General features: G+C 60.6%; 1 protein-coding gene across 6 annotated transcripts in view; it reads right to left on the reverse strand.

Moving 5' to 3' along the window:
- Window positions 1-759: 759 nt before the first annotated feature.
- Window positions 760-12,882, reverse strand: part of PACSIN2 (protein kinase C and casein kinase substrate in neurons 2) — a 116,026-nt gene continuing 103,903 nt past the window's right edge. For 3 of the 6 annotated variants that reach the window (XM_053919650.2, XM_053919651.2, XM_053919652.1), the window contains 6 exons: window positions 12,036-12,211; window positions 10,488-10,608; window positions 8,044-8,165; window positions 5,929-6,051; window positions 5,317-5,513; window positions 4,579-4,865 (listed from right to left, as the gene is read on the reverse strand). In XM_053919650.2, the coding sequence (XP_053775625.1) occupies window positions 4,594-4,865; window positions 5,317-5,513; window positions 5,929-6,051; window positions 8,044-8,165; window positions 10,488-10,608; window positions 12,036-12,211 (1,011 nt within the window). In that variant the 3' untranslated portion in view covers window positions 4,579-4,593. Of the gene's footprint in view, window positions 2,430-4,578; window positions 4,866-5,316; window positions 5,514-5,928; window positions 6,052-8,043; window positions 8,166-10,487; window positions 10,609-12,035; window positions 12,212-12,882 lie in introns of those variants that run through there. The other 3 variants (XM_053919654.2, XM_053919655.2, XM_053919653.2) reach the window with 3 other exon arrangements.

Below are 12,882 nucleotides of genomic sequence, written 5' to 3' on the forward strand. Positions count from 1 at the left end.
GCAGGGGCCCAGCACCATCAGAACAGGCAGCCACAGGACCAAGATTTGTCCCGAGCCCCCCATGAGCTGGGCAAGTGCCACTGTAGTGGCTGCTGCCCACCTACTCCTCCTCCTTCTGGCCTTTCTCCTCACCTCACCCCACCCTCGTGAGCATGGGGTGTCCTCAGGTGAGTCTGGCTCTTGGAGCCCTTTTCTTCCTTTCTTTTTAAGAGTTTACTTATTTTTAGAGAGAGCAAGGGAGGGAGAAAGAGAGGGAGAGAAACACTGATGTGTACAAGAAACATCGATCGGTTGCCTCTCACACGCCCCCAACCAGGGACCTGGTCCCCAACCCAGGCCTGTGTCCTGACCAGGAACCGACCTGGCGACCTTCCAGTCGGTGGGCCATGCCCAACGCATTGAGCCACCCAGTCAGGGCTTGGAGTCTGTTTCGCACTGTCACGGGAAATGGGGACATGGTGTTTGGAGAGGGGCACGTTCTGCAAAGACGGCCTACAAGCAGACTGCAGGGCCCCGCGCGTCTCAGGCGCTTGGGAACACGTACCAGGAAGCCAGCCATGGGGCGGGTAGCTGGTCTGGCCCCGCCACTGGGGCCCCAAACCCCTACCCCCAGTGCGGCAGGGCCAGTGGGACGGGGACAGGGCCCCCAGGGCAGCGGTCTGGGCCTCGGATCTCGCCCGGCTCCAAGCTGGTCCATGCCGACGGGGACACGTGCATCAGCTGATGTGAAGCGAGGCACACGCGTGGCAGACACTGTCATACTCATGAGATCAACTGTTTATTGATTCTTTTCTAAAATACTATAAAGAAACTCCTGAACTGAAAAGACTTGACAATTTTTGGTAATCTGTAGCAAAGGAATGGCGATTTCTGCTGGTAAGTCTTCACGATAGACGCGTCCACACGTCCACTGTCCAAGCAGGACGCCGAGCGATGCGCAGCTGTGACGGCGGCGGCCGCTCCCGACATCCACATTACACAAAGTAGACGCTCCCTGGCCCCTGCCCCGCGATTACAGTGTAGCTTCTGGCGGCAGCCCGTCTGCTCCCTGACGACCAAGGACACTCAGAAGAGACCCCTGTCCTATGCGGTGAGCCCAAGCTCCTGTTTGTCCCGGGGACACGGGTGACTGAAATCTGCTGCTGCTGGACAGACCTGGCAGCTTCAAGAGTCCCGCTGTGGAGGGGACGAGGGCTGGTTGGCAGGTGGGCCTGCAGCGGGCCAGGGAGGACAGACCTCCCTCCGGCAGTGTCCACTCCAGAGGCCCAGGGCCCACGTCCGGAGCCCCGAGGAGGCCCACCCAGCCCACCAGCCAGGCCTGGGCCCGAATGCCACAGTCTTCAAGCAGTTTACAAATTAAATCCACTGTCAAGAGCCTTTAAAATCTCGTGAAAACAGTAGACAAACTCTTTAGATTCTCTGAATATCAAATAATAAGTACAGGTACACACCAGGACGGGACGGTCTGACACAGCACCTCAATCTACAGGTGCCTGCGCCCGAAAAGCGAGTCTTCAGCTTCGCCCTTCCTCTCACTGACAGTCACCCGTGTGCCAGCGTCACGTTTTAAGCACGAGAAGGAACTAGTTTGTAAATGTGGCGACTGGGGGGCACTGCGTACGCTGTTCCGAGGCCCACACATGCACAGTAGAAACCCAGCCGTGAGGTGTCCCCGCCCTCTACTGCGACCTCCTGCGTCAAGCGCCCTGTCTACACAGGCCGGGCCCGCAGCCGCCGCGGGCCGTGGCGTGGGCGAGGAACGGCACAACAGCGACAGGGGCATCGCTCCGTCTGCGCTGGAATTTAAGCCTAAATGAATGGGTGAACAGGTAATAAAAAGGTACAACCGCACACAGCCTTTAAATTAAAAACCTCAGAAAATGGCACATCATTTGTTCATTTGGGCTGAGGGTGGTGAGCACGCGCATCAGAGGAAGGAGCAGTGGGGCGAGAAAGAGGGTAACCACCACTGACGCGGAGGCGAGCGCAGACAAGGCCAGGAACACACGGGTCCATGATAAGCCACACGCGCACCGAGCGGGGGAGCAGGCAAGGGCCCGTGATGTCTGCTGTGCTGCGTCTTCCCGTGCTCACGTCTCCCCGCCGCACCGTGGAAGGGCTGCCCAGTCCCAGGTGAAATGACCGGCTCGTCTGTCTTCAAGAGACACCATGAAGCCAAGAGCAAAGGAACCATCATCTTTTGCAGGAACAGGAGTGGCCGCCCACACGGCCAGCTGGAGATGCCGGAGTGCTGCCCAGGCCGCCGGCTAGCGGAGCTCAGGGCCTGCTCCCCTCCACCAGCCAGCCCACGGGCGGTCACTGGATGGCCTCGACGTAATTGGCTGGGTACAGGCCGACCTGGCCATTGTCCAAGCGTCCCTTGCACCAGCCCTGCTCATCCTCGTCCTCTATCTTGGTCAGCTCGTCCCCTGCAAGACAGAAAGGGAGGGGTCTTACTGGGCTGGTGGGTGGCACCCTGACCACTGGGTCAGTCTCCCTGTCTCCACCCCCACCCCTGGCCCACCGAGGGTTGATAACGTGGGTGGGAGGGACAGGCATTCTTCTGGGGGCAAGGTGAGGCAAGGGCCTGCGAATTTCTCACTGTGTTGCATCATAAGCTAGCTTTTCAGGGGCCTCTCGGAGACCTTAAGAGACATGGGTGCTCACACTGTCCCTGTAAGCAAGCAGCCCCAGACGCCGCGGGGGCTCCCAGAGACGCAGGTATTAAAGGCTGCAGGCCTCATGCCTTCCTGACTGCCCCAGGCCAGTCAGAGGGCTCCTTTCACAGCCCTCCTCCCCCAGGCCCCCCACTGGCTCTTTTTGCGTCCCTCCAGAGCTTGTAGGCCGCCTGGGGCCTCCATGTAATGGGGCCCAGGCTGCAGGCTGTGGGAGGGCGGGCGCCCATCACTCCACCTCCAGCACCAGCTCAGCATGTCCTCTGACTTAAATATCACCCCTCCTGACACTCTCAGATGGAAGCCGCTGGCCGGTTCTGGAATCTTCCCATGGCTCTCTGTGTTAGGTGGTTTGATTTATCTTTTGTTTGTTCATACATGAGGAAGGGAACCCCTTCCTCAGGTCCTAGGTGGCGGAGATTCAGAGATGAGAGACAGAAAGAACTCTGGTCCCCCAAGGGGACAGGCCAAGGGACAAGGAGCACAGGTGTGATCAGGGCTGTGGGGAGAAGGTCCAGGTCTGGTCTCCTGTTCAGGGCGGACAGCGCAGTCCAGAGCCAGGGGACGGGTGAGGAGCCGCCTGGCGCTCTGGCTGGGAGCACCTTGCAGAGACGGCGGGAACCCCAGCGCAGGCCTTCTCAGGGTCGGGGAAGGGGAAGATCGGCAGCCCACGTGCAAGGCTGTCTCATGATCCGGATTGTGGCTTTGTGTCTCTCATTGGCATTTTGGCCCACTTTCCAGGCTTAGTTCGTTTACGCCTTGTGTGGCAGCATTGCCCTAGCTCTCAGTTCTACGCAGCAGCAACACTGACAGAGAGGCCGCGGGCCTGCCTCTGGGGCTGCCTGTGCTCCCAGGGCTGCGGGGTTCGGGTCCCAGAGCCCCTGCCACAGGCCGAGCAAACTGCTCCGCCTCTGGGCCCTGTGTCCACATCTACGGACAGGGTGCTGTCGGGGCTACAGGTCGCAACACGAAGGGGCACGGAACATGCCCGGCACACCATCTCTCCCACGCGACATGGTCATTCCTCCCGGGGCTGGACCCCCGATGGGCCCAGGCTGCTCTGCTTCCATCAGCGGGAATCGCAAGGGCTGCAGGGTGAGTGGCTGGAGGGGCAAGCCTCCGTTTCCTCCCACCCCTCGGCCCCAGCTGTCGCTATCGGGGCTGATGCTGTGACCCTGGTGTTTCCATGACCCTGCCCTCGCTGGCTGCCGGGCTCCCAGGCACACAGTGAGACACCAGCGCGGCGATGCTCCCACGTGGCTGAAGTGCACCAGAGACCCGGGGGCGGGGGCGGCGTGCAGCCAGAGCACGCTGCAGAAGAAGAAAGTAGCATTGGCCGGGCATGAATGTCACATCATGAAAAAGAAAAATAACAGAAAACAGACGAGGCTGATAGGAACGCTTCCAAGTTGTAAGAATGTGAACCGATGATTAGAAATGTTTTTTTCAGTCAGTTTGCCTCTGACAACTCACTTGGAGCAGAAGGAGACATTTTAAATTTATAATCTAAAATTGAGAATTACAAATTAAAAAAATGAAAAAAAATTAAAAAGACAAAAAAACCAATAAAATTGAGAATTACAAATTTAAGTAAAATAAATCAAAAAGCAGAACATGGGGGAGACAACTTCACCAAAGAGGTCAGAAAACCGGACAGAGATGTTTAAAGGCGCGGGAGAACTTTCTGCGACCTGCCAGGGGCGCCTGCCGACCCACCCGGGGTCTGGGGACAGCAGGCTGGCCTGCTGAGTGCTGAGTGCAGAGTGGGGGAGGCTAAAGGCCCCTCTTCCCAGGCTCCCTGAAGGGCGTTTAGGCGCAGGAACCTCCAGACATGGCCCCCTGCCCCCATCCCACCCCAGCTGAGTGGGGTCAGAGGTAGGGTCGGTCCCAGCGGTGCGGCCTGAGCGGAGGGGCACCGTCAGCCTGTGCTGGCTGTTCTGGCCCAGCCTCCCTGGGAGGGCTGGACGCGGGGTCTGGGGTGTCTTCCAGGAGGGGGTGTGACAGAAGGACCTTGGCGCCTCTGGGGCCAACATGCGCGGGGCGCCCCAGCCTCCGTGGACGGGCGCTGGGCCTTTTCAAGCGGAGGGCTGCAGCCCGTCCTGGTGAGCGGTGGCCAGCATTCAACGGAAAATGTCTGACTGCAGGGCCGTGTGACTGGGGAGCCGTAGTCCACAAAACCGCTTTCAGCCACTGGCAACAGAGGTGTGTTGGTGGTCAGCGTGGCCCCCTCCACGGCTGCGGGCAGGACGTTTGGAGGGCGCTGCTGCTGAGACCAGCCTCTGCCACCCCTGGTGCACCGGGTGCTGCTCTGGGGCCTGGGCAGGGTGGCCGAGCCAAGGGCTCTCTGCCAGCTGGGGGCCTCAGGAGGGAGGCTTTTCCCTCAGGGACCGGCGGGGCCAGCGGCTTCTGGAGACGTCTGCGGGAGCTGGGTGGGCCTCGCGCTCTGAGTCTCCGGCTCCAGGCGCCACTGTGCCCAAGCCTCGCCCAGCTAGGGGCAACACAGGGGCACCTCCCTCTCGGCCAAGTTCCGGCACTGAGCATCTAAGTGAGGGGGGACCCACACACGCAACCTGCAGGGACTGCAGCAGACTTCCCACAGAGCAAGGCCGCCCCTGCACCGGCACCAGTGGGCGCCACCTACCCGCTTTGAAGCTCAGCTCGTCGTGCTCCTGCCCCTCGTAGTCGTACAGCGCTCGGACCCGCACCTCCGTCCCCGAGGCGGCATCCTCGTCGAACGGGTTGGAGTCCCCATTGGCGTCCGTGGAGGAGAATGGGTTGTTGGACTCTTCGTCGGACCAATCGGCGGGGTAGCTCTGCGTCTTCTCGAAGCTGCTCACGCTGCAAGAAAGGGCGGGCCGGGGCCCTGAGCACGGGGCACCAGAGGCAGGAGGCCCTGCGGCTGGGCCGGCAACTCCTCCACAGGGCACGGCCTCGGCATCACAGCACGGTCGGGCTCCCTTCCGGCCCGCACCAGCCCCAGCAGAGGCAGGGCCACCCAGCAGGCCTGTCTTCCTGTGCCGAGGCCTTGACCACGGTTAATGGCGGACAGAGAGAAAGCAACCACAGATTGTTAACTGGTGCCCCCTCCCTGAGAAACTGAAAAGCCAGAGACTGTCCACGGCTGGCAGCCGGGCCACTACCTGAGGGCCTCCAGCACGGCTTTGAGCGCCGTGGGGCCGAGACACTGGACAGAGAGGAGGAGACAGACAGAGCGAGCGAGGTGGAGACCAGAGGGAAACGTTTGTTCACCAACTTTTTGGGCTTAATGTCCTCCTTCTCACTGACGGTGCTCCCCGTGTCGTCCTCGTCCTCGAAGGGGTTGTAGCTGGACAGTGACTGCGCTGACCGCGGGGGGTTGCTCGGGACACTAAGGTCGCTACGGGGAGAGAGAGAGCTTTCAGGGGACCCTACCTCGCAGCCCCCAAGGTCCTGGGTGCTCCGGCTGCAGGACCACAGGGCCGGGGGCTCAGGCATGAGTCGGGTGGGAGGGACATGTTGCCTGAGCAAGAAGTTGGCTTCGGCCAAACGCTTGGCCATCCTTCGGCTGTTAAACACCCTTCAAGTGTCTCAGAGAACAGATCTGCATTTCCCCTCCTTGCATCTGGACCAGTCTGTCCCAAACAGCAGCACTGGGGCGGACGGAGCGCACAGGTCCTGTCCAGGCCTCCCCACTGCCATGAGCTGGCGGCCAGACAGCCCTGGAGCTCTGCAGACCCCGCCGCACAGTGCACCCCTCCTCCTGACTACTAGAAAGTCTGGCGCCTCCTCCCTGGCCCTTCTGGGCCTGGAGCACCGAGAAGCAGCACCGGAGCCCACGGAACAGCCCTGTGTGGGAAGAAAGAATCCTGTTGTGCTCCAGAGAGAGTCCATTGCACACCTATGGCAACCGCCTGCTGTGTGTCAGGCCTGGGAAGACCAGAGAGAAATTAGACCCAAGCCTGGCCTGAGGGCTGGCAGCCAGGGGCGATGGGATACAGGCGCCGTGGGTGCTGTGTGCAGAACAGATGGCAAAGAAGGAAGATGGGCCCCCGAGCGCCTGGTGTCCCACTGTGTAACTGAGCCGTGGGACCAGAACTCTGAGTCACAGGGCGGGTTCCGGGGGTCAGCACCACCTCTTGCCCACAAGTTCAGGGCCGCATGGAGTGGGCACTCCAAGTGCTGGATGGACAGCTCAGAGCTGGAGGGAGGAGGGGAAGAAATGCCGCACATGGCACCAGAGTGACCCAAATGACCTTCCGGACACCAGGCCTGGTGAAGGGCACTGGGCCCAGCCTGCCCCTACCTACAACTGGGCCGCCTGTCTCAGACCACCAGGCCCCCTCCGGCCTTGGGGCCTTTCCACAGCCAACTTTCTGAGAGGGGACCGTCCAGGTGGCTGAATTTGTGCAGCAGCCCGTGCAGCCTAGACTCCCCCCAGGACTTCCCCAGGTGCCATCTCGTCCTCCCCAGCCCCACCTCAGCCATACAGGTGCTGGGCTGATCCCTGGGATGGTGCTTACTGCTCTTGTCACTTAACCAGCCCACCTGCCCAGATGGTGACAAAGCAGCTGAGAGAGGACAGGCCATGTCTGCCTGGGCAGTGCGGGTGGAAGCTTCAGAAAGGCCCGTGGATGCTGTGCTGACCCTTCCCAGGCAGCCATGGTCATGAGATGTAGCGGCACGTGCTACACCATCGCTCGGTTTGACAGCAGCCTCTGCCCTGGGTTGTGCGGCAGGCAGGCTCCCAGGGTGGCTCCCAGGGTGGCAGGGCTGCACCCATCACGGTTCTGCAGGGGCCGAGCTCCCGTGATGGGTGATGGGAAGTCTGAGGCGGGGTGGGCCTTGTCTCGCTCACACCTCCCTGGAGGTTCTGATGACCTCAGTGCCACCTCTTCTCGCCAAACTGAGCTTCAGCCAACAACCGAGGCTCTCAGAGAGGGCTGGTGTCAGACAGGGGACACTTAGCGATGCTCTCTTGCCACCCCTCCCGCCAGGCACCTGCCCGCCGAATGGGGGGCAGGGGGTACGGACTGGCCCAGATGGCCAGACCCACCCGAAGGAAGCAGACAGTGGCCTCCCCTGTGTGCACCACTGGGGACACGTCATGACCAGCACCTGACGTCAGCTCCTCCCCTCACATGGGGCCCAAAGCAAGTTAGAGGCCAAGGCTCCCTCTCTGGATCTTTCTGCAGCTCCAGCACCCGGTGGATGGTGATTCTCCCCAGAGTCGTCCAGGGGCCCTGCCCAGCAGAACTCGGGTGCCCAGGGGGCATCTGGGCAGATGCCCATGGGGGTCCCTGTGAGGCCACACTGGGGACTCCCCTGGAGTCCCAGCTGGGGGCATCCCAGCCGGTTCTGAGGGCCCAGGGGTGGAGGCCGCCGCACCCACCTGCTGGGCTTGTTCTGCAGAGCCTGGTCGCCCGTCTGGTTGATGCCCGTCAGGGTGACGCCATCAGTGGTCTTCTTCTTCTCTCTCCGGCTGAGTGTTCGATTCATGTCCGCAGACCACTCCTGGGCAGCCGGCACCAAGGGAGAGAGACCAGAAGTTCATTTGTTTGAGGCCACATCAGTCTGAAACACGGGGCGGGGGGCTTGGCCTTCAGAGCTGAAGACCCTTCCTATGTATGCTCTAGCTGTCTCTGGTCCCCAGGGTGCAGGAGAGCTGGCTGCGGGGACCTGAGCAAGCCTGCCATGGGGGAACGAAACCCCGGGGTCACTGCATCACCCCAGGGGCAGTAAGCTAACTCACCACTCAAGTGTCCAAGGAGGGGCACCCTCCCCGGCGCTCTTTGCTATTTCCTTTCAACCTAAAGCAGCATGGGGGGTGGGGAGCTGCTAACAAAGCCAAGTATTTATCTCCCCAGAGGTTCATTATTTCCCAGCATGTAAATGGGCTTTTATTAACCACTTTGGAAAACACCAGGAGCGGGGTGGGGCGGGGCAGGGGGGCGTGGAGAAGGAAGGGGCTACCACACGATTTTCCGGAAAAGCACGTGTGTGCAGTGCATGGATTCTCCCTCCCTCCCTCCCGTGGGCACCAGCATCACAAAGCGTGAACTGAGTGAGCGCTCGGTGGGACCGAGTCCACAGCTCTGCTCACGTGGAGTGGCAGAATCTCATGGTCAGACGCCTCCTTAGAGACGTCAAGCATTCCTCAGATGAGGAAACTAAGACCCAGGAAGAGAGGGTCACTTGTCCACACAGAGGCAGTGGCAGACCAGGTCGCCTACTAGTTTGTCACTGCTCAACTGAAATAAGATGGCTGAGAACACAACTAGAACTTGAGCCCCCCGGCGACCTCCTGAACACACCCCTGTCCTGACTGGGTGGCTTGCAAGGGCCGATGTGACCAACCCCAGACCGACTTTGCGAGGAAGGGCCAGTCTGTTTGTAAATCTGGACAAACAAAACCAGCAGGCTGACCGCTGCCCCAGCTCTCCCCAGCACACGGGTCCGGGACCAGGCCTCGAACCCCGCACACACACCTGCCCAGGCTGGGCCCACACGGCAGGGGCTAGAATTCAGTGAGGTAGCTATAAAACAGTAACTTACTTCATCCTTGTGGCATGGAAAAAAGAAACAGATGCTTTCATTAGAGGAAGGTAAGCAGGACCTGCTAAGATTGGCGGGTGCCACGTGTGGGCACTGCTTCCCGGCCCACCGGATCCGCAGAGGGTCCGCCCGCGGGCTCTCACCCAGACCGTGCCCAGCGAGACAGCCCACTGAGTCCTCCTTCTCAGACCGTTCTACTGCCGGGCACTGACTGCTGACAGACAGCCCTAAGGGACTGGGTTGGGTGGAGCGCTTGGCTGCAGGGACCCGCGGCTGTCACCTGCGGAAGCTTTCCTGAGAAGCTCCAGAGGACAGGCCCACGTGTTAGGACTGACAAAACTGCCGCCTAAGATGGGGCCAAGCAGGCTGCTGTGTGGCCGGCCTGTGGCCAAAATCCAGCATGGCCCAGGTCACAGACCCTCCAGCCACCCATGGACAGAGCCACTGCTGTCATCGCATTTTACACAGGGGAAAACTGAGTCGCCAAAAAGGGCAAACGACTTGCTCAGTGTCCTACAGCTGGTAAGTGGTGAGGCAGGCCCTGCCTGCAGCCTGGGCTCAGGCTGCACTGAATCAGGGGAAGCCAGTCGGCTCAAGTGCAAGGCAGGGAATCGCTCCCAGCATCCTCCTGGGAGAGGCCTGCCCTCAGTGAACAGGGGGCAGGACTCGAGCCATCGCCTTGTCTACTCCCGTTAGGGTGGGGGGCAGGTGTGTGGGGGGGTGCCTGGTGACCCAGTGCTGCAGCTGGAAGAGTCTGGGACCCCCAGGCATTATGCATGTAAAGACATTGGAAGGCTCGGGCCCGTGGGAATGGGAAAGGAGGAGAGTTCATCCTGAACCCAAACCGGTTGAGCTTACTATCTGAAGTAAGGAAAAGTGTGATGGGCAGAAGAGCTGCACAGCGAGACCACACTCCCCTCCTGATCTGGACCAGAGGCCGCGGGGCGGGGGCCTGCCAAGCCTGGGGTGCGCTGCGGCTGCTCCCTTCCCTGCCCAGCCCCAGGGTGGGGTAGGGGACCGGCGGTGGAGGAGTGTCCTACATGCTCTGTAGCTCCTGGGACTCACCATGAAGGAGTGCCAATGGTCAACCAGTGACCACCCCGATTCTTAGTGAGAAAGAACATCGTTGTACCTCCCCTAGGGGTTCAGAAAGCCCTGTAGTGGGGCCTAACGTGTACAAGACGCAACATTAGCTCGCTACGAGCCAATGCGGAGTCAGAACGAGAAGGACAGTGTGTGGTTCGACCCCGTGGGCCCGGCACGGGTGCAGCCTCCTCTTACCTCAAACTGCGGCCAGTTCATGGACATGCCTGGTCCGTGGTTGGCTCTGAACCACCTCAGGTCTTCCACCGCATCAGCCGCTTTGATGGTCTGCTCCAGGTCGCAGTAAATGTTTTTGTAGCTAAACCAGAGAGAGGAGCATGATGCTTTTGGAAGGCAGGGATGCCACAGTCTGTCTTAGCACCACACCTGGCCACAGCAGGCAGGAGCTCTGCAGCCACACTGCAGCCGACGTCACGACGAAGACCGGGACACACCGCCCTGGCTAGGCGGGGTCATCATCCGGCCTCAGTGTGCATAGATGCAGGCAACCACCACGGCGTGGCGCCCACCGCAAGGGCCTCTAACAATCAGCTGGCCACAGCGTGGCTTTGCTCTGTATCAGAATGCAAAACGTGCCGGCACCTGGGCCTCACAGGCCACCTGTCGGGGTGGCCCCATTTCATCAGGCCCAGAGCCCGGTGTCAGGAAAGTTCCTCCCCACCCCTTCAAGAAGCTGGGAGGTTTGCGCTCAGCCATGAAAAAGTAGTACGTGAAGACGCCACCCGGCGTGCGGGATGCCTTCTGCTCCATGGCTCATAGCCGCTGGCCTTCCGAGGAAGCTGGCTGTGCCGGGCAGGACCCCTGTGGGTCCTGGCACTGTCACTGCTAATCTGTGTGGCTGGCAAGTCACCACCTCACTGGGCCTCACTTTCCTCCTCCTTCAAGTGGGCCTAGTGCCATCTGTCACAGGCTGACTTGTGTCCTCCGAAACACAGGTTGAAGTCCTAACTCCCAAGAGATCCAGATGTCCCCTTATAGGGTCCTTATAGAGGTGTCAAGTTAAAATGGTCACCAGAGTGGGCCTGAACCCACGGACATCTTTCTAAAGAAGGCGAACCTGGGACACAGACACTGAGAGGGAAGATGATGCGAAACCACAGAGAGGCCGGCCCTGTGGCTGAAGCGATGTGTCGACTCCCCGCCTCCAGAACGGGGGATACGTTTCCGCTGACATAAGCCACCCAGTCTGCGGTATTTTGTGACACTGCGCCATCTCCTCGCCAGTGGCTTGGAGGACGGAGCACGGCCAGGCGTGCCCCCTGCGGACAAGCACTCACGAGTGTGAGTTATTCTGCTCACAGAAGAGCCGGACACAGCCCAGCCCCACCCCGGCCAGCTGCGAGGCCTCGGGCAAGTCACTTAACCTCGCCCAGCCTCTGCCCTGTCATCGGAGAGACAGACACATGGGAGCGCCGCTGCCCACTTTACAGGCCAGCGTAGAGAGTAAGTGGTGGCAGCATGGCTGTGTGGTGACTGCTGCTTCCGTTTTCCACTCAGAACGACACAGAGGGCGTGTGACTTCCTGTTCACAAGCCTCAACTACTGAGTCGATGGTAAGGGGCTCTGCTCTGTGGGCGCCAGGGGTCCGTGTCCAAACTTAGCAGCAGTGAGAAGACTGGACAAGCACTGCTGTCCCAAGTCTGGGAGTCGGCGACAGAGCTCTGCTCAAAAGCAACAGGGCAGTGACTTCACTGGGATGCGCTCTGTGGCTAAGAGGACACTTACCTGGCCACATTGGACAGGTCGAGGTGCTTCTGAACCTCCAGCAGAACTTCCCGGAAGAAGCGCAGGCGCTTCTCCTCGAACTGCTGGCACTGCTCGAAGGCCTGCTCCATGTTCTCCATGTACTGCGGTGTGCCCTGGCCCAGCTCCTTCAGGGCCTTCTCATACTTCTCTTTGGTCTACGAGAAAAGGCAGACGCCGCCGGGGAGGGCCGTGCGGCCTTTGTCCCTCTCCGCCACTTCTGAATCCAGCCGCAGCCAGACTTAGTTACCAGGTGACAATCTTACACTAGCCCCCTTGGGTGACTTTCATAAGGAATAAGCACAGTGAGGAGCTGTGCCCAGCATCTAAGGAACACCCCAATCTATTTCCTTTGCACCCCTCGAGTCCCTTGATGCACACCCCCCTACCCCCGTCCTCAGAGCCGAGCCGGCGGTGGGGCTGGGGGCTGGTGCACAGGCCTAGCCCCCTGCCCCTTCCTGGGAACTGTCCAAGTGCAAGATGGGGCCTCCCGCTCAGAGCCCGCCTGCAACTGAGTTCACAAACATCCCGTTTGACCTTCTCACCAATCCACTGCAGGGGAGCGGGGGGACACCCCAGATGCCACGCTACCTGTTCACAGTCTCTTTTTCACTGAAAGCCCCTGTCCCACCACCCCCGTGATCCTGCAGCCTCTGCCCACACCTCTTTGGGGCTTTCTGGGGCTGCCAGGAAAATTCGCTCCACTCCCGGCCCCTGTGGTCCCTGCGGTCCCAGTGCACCAGCCTCCACCCGTCCTTGGGGAACTTGCTGCCACACCATAACAATCCCTCTACACCTCCTCCCCTCCCTTCTTCAGTGACTCCCTATC

The sequence above is a fragment of the Desmodus rotundus genome, chromosome 3, assembly GCF_022682495.2.
Source record: "Desmodus rotundus isolate HL8 chromosome 3, HLdesRot8A.1, whole genome shotgun sequence".
NCBI classification, from domain to species: Eukaryota; Metazoa; Chordata; class Mammalia; order Chiroptera; family Phyllostomidae; genus Desmodus; species Desmodus rotundus.